This window comes from Danio rerio, chromosome 22, assembly GCF_049306965.1.
Source record: "Danio rerio strain Tuebingen ecotype United States chromosome 22, GRCz12tu, whole genome shotgun sequence".
Classification (NCBI taxonomy): Eukaryota; Metazoa; Chordata; class Actinopteri; order Cypriniformes; family Danionidae; genus Danio; species Danio rerio.
Window position 1 is genome coordinate 1,390,306 of NC_133197.1, and position 10,283 is coordinate 1,400,588.

At 36.7% G+C, this 10,283-nt stretch overlaps 2 protein-coding genes across 3 annotated transcripts in view; both read left to right on the forward strand.

The window, feature by feature from the left end:
• Positions 1-9,060, forward strand: part of LOC100330706 (uncharacterized) — a 33,707-nt gene extending 24,647 nt beyond the window's left edge. The window contains exon 3 of the transcript XR_012397601.1: positions 8,996-9,060. The gene's annotated coding sequence lies outside the window, so the exon portion shown is untranslated. The remainder of the gene's footprint in view (positions 1-8,995) is intronic.
• znf1186 (zinc finger protein 1186) lies at positions 2,104-9,060 on the forward strand. Of its 2 annotated transcripts, none has more exons than XM_068216193.2 (3): positions 2,104-2,207; positions 3,172-3,326; positions 7,189-9,060. In XM_068216193.2, the coding sequence occupies exons 2-3, from the start codon at positions 3,245-3,247 to the stop codon at positions 7,809-7,811; spliced, it is 705 nt and encodes a 234-aa protein (XP_068072294.1). In that variant the 5' UTR covers positions 2,104-2,207; positions 3,172-3,244; the 3' UTR covers positions 7,812-9,060. The 2 variants fall into 2 exon arrangements, with proteins under 2 accessions (XP_068072294.1, NP_001093566.1); NM_001100096.1 differs by having other exon boundaries at positions 2,150-2,207; positions 3,193-3,326; positions 7,189-7,816.
• Positions 9,061-10,283: the final 1,223 nt, after the last annotated feature.

A 10,283-nucleotide genomic window follows, 5' to 3' on the forward strand; every position in this document is an offset into this window, starting at 1 on the left:
TATGCACTAATAAGTCAAAAGAATGAATGAATTAAATAAATATGGATTCTTAAATGTCAGTATTGCTTTTACTCAAAAAATATCAATACGTTTTTACAAATGTTTTATAAAAATAAAATGAGCAATTTTTATCATTTCAGCTATAGGCAATTATATGATTCAATTATACATAAGTTATATGACATTTATGAGGAATGTAACATGTTTCTGTGTTTTTTTTTTTTTTTTGTGGTGATCTTTAATATAGCTACGCAAATATTTTCTAAAACGTCTAGCAATAATTCGCCTACAGCTTGTTAGTTAATTATGAACACAAAAATAATTATAATAATAAAAATAAAATGATCAAAATAAAAAGATAATAGAGCATCATTTTGCTAAATATAATAGTGCTTTATATGCTTTAAATCCTGCGATATATTTTCATATTCGTTTTTTTTTTCACTTGCTGCATTCGTTATTTAATGTTTGAATAGTAAAACAAATAACAGCCATCGCTTAATTGGTTTCATTTTACCATCAAAATGTAGTATATTTTATATCATTATCAACTTTTGATATAAAAACGCAGTGTAATTTAATTAATTGTTAAAAATGAAATAATTTATGTGCTGTGTTTTTATTAGTGAAAGTGCCCGCTCACCTTTGACAAGGCCTGTCCAAAATTATATTTCTGCCACTATAATGCAAATGCACTATTATTGTTGTCTTATCATTGTTTATTTTTCTGTTATGTTCAGAGATTTTAAATATTATTTATTTCCCCTCCAATTATTTTCAATCATCACGTTACATTTTGGTAATTTTCCCTCCAAATAAAATTTAGCCAGAGCTGCGCAACATAAGAATAAATAAGGGTGCACATGTACCTATATTTAGCACCCCTATATGATAGGGCGGCATAACAGTGTTTAGTCACATGGTTGCTTTTGCTTTTATGAAAAAAATAAATAAATAGTTTCGGCTCTTATTTAACTTTAATTGAACAAAGGGAGCCGTTTACATTGCGTTACCAAGGCAACTACTGATGCGTTTTGTGTAATGTTTTAAAGAGCTTTGTCGCAGCACGACAGTGGAAAATGAAACCGTATCCGTGCTGTCTGGCCCGGTTTGGCACGGAATGGAACAGTTCTGTTTAAAGAACGATTCAGCACGATAGTGGAAAAGCGGCTCGTGCCGAGAATTCCGGGCCGAGAACGGTTTGTAATCGTGCCGCGCCGTTCCAGGCTCAGTGGAGAAACAACCGTAACCGTACCGAAGTGTTCTTAGAACGGTTTGGCACGATAGTGGAAAAGCAGCTTAGGACTTCATACTGATATATAAACGATGTTTCCCAAACAGATTCTGTACACGTGATTTAAAGAGGAGGGAGAGTCTGGGTTTTGAGTGCGTGTTTGAACAGACATACACACATATTATTAATAATACCATCTAAAAATGTCGATCTTGGTGGATTCTATTCAAACAAAACTAATTATGTCATAAAAAGGCATAAAAAGTTAGGAAAGCAATAGAAAGCTTTCATTATAGATCTGTGCATTTAAATTAAATTAAATTAAAGATTCATGAGATTTGATAACTTGATTCTATTTGTTTATAATAGCTATTAATTTGAATAGGCTAAACTGCTAATTTATTTGCAGCTTTTTTTTATGTATACCTTGTTTGCACATGCCAATGTTGACAGGTTTAAAATCATAATTAATGTAGATCGTGGTTATTACATCTGCCACCGTGATGATGCGATCTGCTTGTGATTCCTTTGTTTCTAAATTCATATTTTTTATCCACCAAATTTATTTTCCCCTCCTTGGCATAATTTGGTCCCAGTTAACTGCTTCAAAGGTGTATCAAAGCCATATTTAAGGGCAGGGTTTTCATATATGACATTATAAAATCATTTATTGAACTGTGTTTGTGCACTCTGAACAGACCAACCATTAAAGCATTTACAATTTTACTGTTTAAACAAACATTAAAGCCGCATTCAGACCACAACTGATAGACAAACAGGCAGCCAATCAGCGTTCGCTGAGCTACACACAGGCAGCCAATCAGCGTTAGCGAGTCAACGTGCAGGCAGATATCCCGCCCACAGCGCTTAGTGTGAGGTGGAGAGTGAATCCATCGGAGCGCTGCTGAATGACAAACATTGCAGTTTAGTGTATATTATCACTGAAGTTACGGGTGTTTTGCGTCTTTTCAGTGTAAGTTTATTGAATATCTGACATTTGCAAAATTCGCGAGTGTGATATACTTAATTCTCTACCGGTTATCTCGCGGTTGTGGTCGATGCTAATACAGTATGTCATGTTTTTAGCTCGATACTACTCTGTCAATGTTTTACCTTTATTCTTAGTTGCTCACACTAAAGTTATATACGAGTCTTTCACTTGTAAATCGGTGTATTTTATTATTTTAGTTGTTTCAGAGATATGATAACATTGTAAGTAGCTTACAAATCCAAATAGCGCAGATCACATCCAGGACAAATCACAGCTGATACACTGTGACAGATGAAGCTGTCTAATGTTTAGTCAATGAATAAAACCTATGTCAATTTGATTTATTTTATCACTTTAATTGTGTTTTGTGCTTAACATTCATCATGTAGGCCTACTGTTTATTTACATTTAATTTTAACTCTGTTTTAATAAAAATAATTGCTTAAACTTCAATCAGTTTTGTTGACAAACGAATTTATACCCATAAAATATAACTCACAACAGCATTAATTTGGCTATTCTGCCATGCTGAGGGAAAGTGAGTGAGTGTTGTTCACCAATAATGAATATATTTGGTGTCTTCAGCTTCTCTTTTTGTAATTAAACATGTATAATGTGTGATAATATCATAGCAAAGAAATCCTGTAATTCATTACCTCTAAAACTGAGAGAGAGAGATATAAGCGAGAGATATAATAATGTATTAATTAGAAGAAAACACATTAATGAAGTATTTTTGGGTGAGTTTCTCTTCAGTGTTTGGGCTTTCAGCAGTGATATTTACACCACTCTGAACTGAACTTCATGTGTGAAAACTGAACTGAAGCAGGTTCATTTTGCTAGATCTTCATCTCTGTTAAGCTGCTTTCCCGTTGACACAATCTACATTGTTAAAGCTCTGTAGAAATAAACACATTCAATCAATTGAATACTTTAATATTTGTAGATCTGTTTCTCCTCCCATCAGTCTACAAGTAAAGACGAGTGTCAGATCATCAGGAAGAAGTGAAATCTGAAAGATGAGTGATCCAGAACCCTGCAGAATTAAAGAGGAAGAGGAGCCCTGCAGAATTAAAGAGGAAGAGACTGAAGAGCATATAGGTTGGTGTTTATTCCTGATTCTTCAGTAATGAGGCTGATGAACAATAAGGATAAGGAGCTTTGAACAGTACATCTGAATTATTATGTGCACTATTGTAATGTGTGTGTGTGATTTTTTTTTTTTAATTGAGTTAAATCTAGATTAAAATGAATCATTTGAATTCTGCCGAAGGCATTTGTTATATGTGTGCTAACCAAATAATGACTAAATAAAAGTCTTTGAAAACGTGTTTTAGTTCATAACTGAACTAAACAGAAATGAAATTAAGACATGTGGAGTATGCAGATATTAGCGGCAGGGGCGCAACTACACATTTACTGAGGGGTATGCGGGTTCAAATTTTGTGTGAACCCTCTTATTTTATATTAATTAATTAATAATAAATGAAGACAAATTTTCAGATTAATCTTATAACTTTTGACATTATGTATGATTTGACAGTTTATTTTGATAAAAACAAAAGCAAATCTAAACAGTTACATCTACATGAACACTTTCGGCTGTGGGACTGCATGTTATTGTGTTTAATGATTTTGAATTAAACAATAACAATATTATATTCGTTTAAAATGCAAAATAATGTTTTTTAACCAAACATATTTATTTATTTTTATTATTTGAAACTTTTAATAAGGATAATTTTAAAAAATAGTTTTGGCACAACGGCGCCCCCCCTATGTGTGGCGCCCCTATGCGCCGCATATACTGCATACCCCCTTGTTGCGCCACTGATTAGTGGCATTATCAAAGTAAACACCGCAATCAAACTATTACCGCCATGTAGGACTTTTCGGAATATTTTCCGGCTGTCAGTAAAGTAAGTAAGTAAGTAAGTAAAGTTTATTTATAAAGCACATTTACTTCAGTTTGGCACTGACCAAAGTGCTGAACAAAACCATAGCACACACTCTAAAAGAGTAAAAGATAACAATAAAAGTAATAATAGGAATACAAGTATTACAGCAACAACCACAATAAAGATTAAAAGCCTGGGTATGCAATAGAATAAAAATGTGTCTTAAGTCTGGACTTAAAAATAGAGAGAGAAGAAGCACTTGTAATATCCGGTGGTAGCTGGTTCCACAAACGAGGAGCAGCGACTGCAAAGGCTCTATCCCCTTTCAGTTTAAGTCGTGACCGAGGAACTTGAAGTAAAATTTTATTTGAGGACCTAAGAGACCGAGGAGTTGACTGTAAGTTAATAAGCTCTGATATATAAGAAGGTGCTTGCCCATTCAGTGCTTTAAAAACAGTAAGTAAAATCTTGAACTCAATTCTAAAATTAACAGGAAGCCAATGAAGGGATGCTAAAACTGGTAAAAGACCGCACACACACACACACACACACATCACAAAATGCGGACGTTTTTTCTCTCCATTTGGCATGCATTATTAAATTACTATAACACTCTCACCAGTTCTTACTCCTTATTTGCGTCTAATAGCCCAGTGTGTCACGGGGGCATGAATGAAATATTCATGAGTGAAAGTGAAACTGCCGAACTGCAGTTAAAGTCAGACAAAATGACAGGAAACTCTTACATGAAAGCACTTCACGTAAACACCTTAATTATATTATTGTCTATTAAGGCAAATAACTAGACTAGAGATGTCCATGTAAGCGTAGTCAGTCGTGTCTTCGAAGTTAGTGAAAGATCCAGAAGGGCATCCTGCTGATTTGATTCTGAAGAGCACTTGTTTGTCAGACGGCTCACCGGTCAGGTATACATCTGCGCTAAACTATCTAGGTGAAGGTCATCATAGCTTGCGTAGAATAGACCCAGCTCCCAACCCAACTTTGAGAACAGATTAACACGGATAGTTTTTTTTATCACGCAATTAGAGTTGAATGATTCTGGCTAAAATGTGAATCTCTTTTTTTTTTTTTGCTTAAAATCAAGATCAGGATTTTCTCACGATTCTATAAATGTGAAATAAAGGTTAATATGATTAGCTTATTATTATTTATTTCTCAAACATATGGTAAAACAACAATATTAATATTAGGCCTGTGTGTAGGTCTACTGTTGCTTAAAATGCTAAATTTTGTACAGTCATTATGGTGGACTTGAACAGACTTAAATATGTCCTGTTTGTTAATTCACAGTAAAATGATGACACCAAAATACAACTATTCATAATTATAAAGTTGATTTATTATGTTTAAGGCATGTGCTTGTCATCTGTTATTAACAGCATTATTAAACTGGTAAAATGAGAATTTTGTCATTATCAGATACTTCTTGCATTATATTCAGCATTATATATAGGCTAGGGTTGTTATACTGACACAGTAAACATTTATTTTCATGCACAACACTTTGTGTTCGCTATGAAAGAAAAACATATTAAATGTTTGTTGTAATCATGACTGTAAAATGCGGTGTGATCATTTAAATGATGTGCACACAGGTTTCACTTTCACTTCCGAGTGTGGCTCGTGGCTGCCGTCACTGATAAAACACACAGCCATGCAATTTAAACCTTCCGCATGACCCCTAAATGATCGATCTGTGCAACAAACTGATGTTATTTAACTGTTATTCACAGCCTATGCAGGTTCTGTGCACTAAAGTAGGCGTCATTGGCGTGCACGCGTAGTAAACAAACAGCTGTCGGTCAGCTCACGTGTGATTTTGCAGCCGTGAATACATCATTACATGAAGACAGAAATGACATTACTGGGTGAATTATACCTTATATATACAGTATGTGACACTTTTAACGCCATTTATAGGTGTTAACGTTGCTGTGAAGACTTGTGAAAATAATTGGCTGAATCGTAGAAAAGCTGAATTGAGGTTGTGTAGGGTCGAATCGAGATCTTTTTCCAGAAATGATCAGATGTGCTCCAACATTAGGCACATTCAAATCAAAACTGAAACACATCTGTTTAGCTGTGCCTTTACTAAATGAGCACTGTGCTGCGTCCGATAGAGCGCACTATTATGTTTTTCTTTTCATTGTCTTATAACCTAATTGAACACATTTTATGTGCTTTTTATTGTTATTTTTATAATTCTTTTTAATTGTTTTTATTTTCTTACACTTGTCTCTTTTATTCCTGTTTATGTAAAGAACTTTGAATTGCCACTGTGTTAAATGCACTATATAAATCAACTTGCCTTCCCTTTTTTCGATTAATCGTGCAGCCCTACACGCGATAAAAGTCTATATAAAAGTAAAGGTATCCTCTATATTCATTCGTCCATGGCGGGGCGCCACGCCAAAATTCATCCCGCCACAGCTACATTACAGGTTCTCATTCAAAACATTAAATTTTTTAATAGCAGGTAATAATCGCACCAAAACGTATTAAAGGGTAAGTGAATTATAACAGCGCAAACTTTTCTGTAACCGTAGTAGTGTTCACCCTTTAAGGTGACGGGCTGACTGACAGGCGCATGATGCGGGAGGCCAGCAAACACGACGGCTGGAGACATACTCTTTACATGAACGCACTAAATCGCACTTCAGCAGCGTTTATTTGAGAGCGCACAAGAAGATCTGCACGCTCTTGAAGCGGCTTATAATTGGGCGTGCAAAAAGTTTTGTGCACGAACAGAGGAAATCAGCACGCAAGCAAAGAGATCCGCATGCTGTAGGCTATTACATGAATGCGATCTCGACATCTAATACTGCGCTCACGACATTTGTCATTAAAAAAACGCCACAGGTAGATCTGTGTAAAAAAAAAAAGGCCTGCCGCCACAGCTGGAAAACATCCTAGAGGAAACACTGAAGTGTATATATATATATATATAAAGACTTCATATTCTCAGGGTGAAAAAAGAGACACTCGGTTGTCTTTTATTTACATGCTTTTTAAATATTTCTATACCTTTTCTACTCTGATTTTAGACTTTATTGAAGAAGACGAGGATAATGAGGATGATAAATTTGTAAAAGCTGAGAACACCCCTCATTTATTGACTGAAGGTATTGTTTTAAAGCAAAAAGACCAGAAGTGTTTCCCCTGCACTGAATGTGGAATGAGTTTGACATCCAAACAGGTTCTAAAGCGTCACATGAGGATCCACACTGGAGAGAAACCCTACACATGCACTCAGTGTGGGAAGAGTTTCAGTCGATTGGGAACCCTTAATGTGCACCGGCTGATTCACACTGGAGAGAAAACACACACGTGCGATCAGTGCGGGAAAACATTTTTGACTCACTCACACCTGGAGGTCCATCATAGAGTTCACACTAAAGAGAAACCGTATTCATGCTCTGAGTGTGGGAAGAGTTTTAAATACCAGTCAAGTTTAAGAAAACATCAGACGATCCACGCTGGAGTGAGAGAGCATGTGTGCTTTATGTGTCAGAGGACTTTTATTACGGCTCAGGCCTTGAAGAATCACCAGATGATTCACACTGGAGAGAAACCGTACATGTGTGTTCTGTGTCTGAAGACTTTCACACAGTTGTCGCATGTGAAGGGACACATGAAATTCCACACTGGAGAAAAGCAGCACACGTGATGATCGCCCCGAGGCTTGATTCAAATACACATTATTCTCCCCGCTTTGATAAAACAAAGAAGGTGTTGTGGCCCCAGCTGTTAGATAATGGCCCATCAGACTTGACATCACTATGCCAATTCAATTTCACAGCCAAAGAAAGACATTCGTGTCCTTCTGGGTGATCGGCTCCCCTTCTCTTTACCTGTCTAGAGAAAATTAACATGGCTATTGTCTGCGCATGAAAGGGATTTTGGACATTTCACGCTTAAAAGTGTGTATTTGCTTTAATGTATTCATGCTAATAGTTGTGCATGCTTTAGTATGTATGTAAGCATGTGTATATTGTAGTTGTGCATATAAGTGAAACGTGTAATTAACTGTATTTGATAACGTCCGTAATGTTTGGTGTTAAACAAGAGCTTTACGATTTCAGAAAACGTTGGTTTGAATGATAAAACTAGCTAACTATATCAAATAGTAGTAAGGAGAGAAACAGTACACGTGTGATCAGTGTCTGAAGAGTTTCACACGTAAAGGCTGATTTATACTTCTGCGTCAAACACCGGCGTATGCTACGGCGCTGACGCATAGCCCTTCACCGTGGCCGTCGCTGACGTGCACCTCTCAAAAAATGTAACTACACGTCGCAACAACGCGTAGCACAAACTCTGTGATTGGTCAGTTTGGTAGCGCTGATGAGTCTCGGCGGGACCGAGAGCCGCGCGAATGGCGCGAACCCAATGTAGCGATTGTTTACAAGTGTGGAGTCCCGTGAAGGAGCTCAGGATAGGAAAGTTTTGTTTTGTGTTTACCTCATAGTTAAAGTTGCTGCACGTCCGCCGGTTCCTGCCTCAAAATGAGCGAGTTTGAGCCACTTGTACATCCAGGAAGTGTTCAGGAAAAGCAAAAAAGCAGCGAAGAAACTCGACACAGAGGAAGATTTACACCTCACTGCCAACTAGCGTTTCGGAAGTGTTAATGCAGACCAACAGAGACAGCGCGCAGAAGTATAAATGCACAGCCACGCGCGTTGCATGCACCGTGGGTTACGCCGGTCACTTGACGCAGAACTATAAATCAGGCTTAAGAGACGCATGTAAATCCACGCTGGAGAAAAGCAGCACAAATATCAACATGTGTAACGTTTTCTGAGAGAGATTGTAAAGTTAACAATTCTCATGAGTATCACATTTACCCAACAGGTCAGAATGCAAATGTACATGTAACTTATTTCAGCAGATTGACATTAAAATGTTCAGAATTAAAACTCTTCTCCAGTGTTTACATTAATTAAATTTGTTGCCAAAAGGAATCCACACATCTCAGGATCTCCTGTCATGTGTTCAGGTTGGCCTAGGCTAAATACAAGCAGATATTAACATTAATTACTGAAAGTCAGTCACTGCATTCAAATATATATTTAAGGTAAATCACATCATAATGAACTTCCTCAAGACATGGGCGCTTTATAATTTAATCAAACTGTTTGGAAGCATTAAAAGTGTCCAATATGATGTCTAAAATCGTTACACGCATTGACCAAAAGACTGTTTACATGCACGTCACTGATGAGAAGATGATGGATGTTTACTGTAAGATGACAGCAATGGCCTTAAACACCCAGCAGGCATAAGACGTCAGATTGACGTTGTACCCCACTGTCATGGAGACGTTACATTTTGTTTGGAAATTAAAATGATGTTGACGTCAGAATCAATGTGAAGGTCAGGCCAACGTCCAACCTAAAACCAACCAAATATCAACGTCTGATGATGTAGCTTGACGTTGTAGGGACGTTACCAGTATGACGTCTATCACACGTTGGATTTTGGTTGCCATACCTGAGGAATAAATGTCAGTATTTGATGTCAATATGATGTGATGATAAGTTGGCTCGACAATGGATTTTCGTCACTTTCCAACACAACCTAAAATAAACCAAATATCAACGTCATTCGACGTTGTTATTGGACATCAAAATAACGCTGTTCTTAGACGCTGGCTAGACACTGAATTGTGGTCACCTGACATCACAACCTAAATCTAACCTAATATTAACACCTTGTGACATTGTGTGCCTGCTGGGCAATAACTAGATGCACTACAGAATGTTACGTTTACAGACGTCAACAAATTACATGTAAATATATCAGCTTTTTACAGCGTAATACTCACAACGCACTACTCTTGAGTACTTTAAAAAGGGCTTTTTACTCATACTTTGAGTAATATTTGCAGCAGAAACTTTTACTCTACTTACACTACATTTTTAGGCAAGTAATGGTACTTTTACTTGAGTATGATTATTCAGTGCTCTTTCCACCACTGCAATTGGGCAGCTATATCAGACTTTAACTCGGTTGTTTGGCACTGTTTTCATTTATTAAAATGTGACTTCCGCCATCTTGTGTCTTTTTCAAGAGAATATTTCGCGCCAGTTTAGTGTGTGCAGTGAAGCATCAGGTAGAGGACATTATTTACCCCACTTCA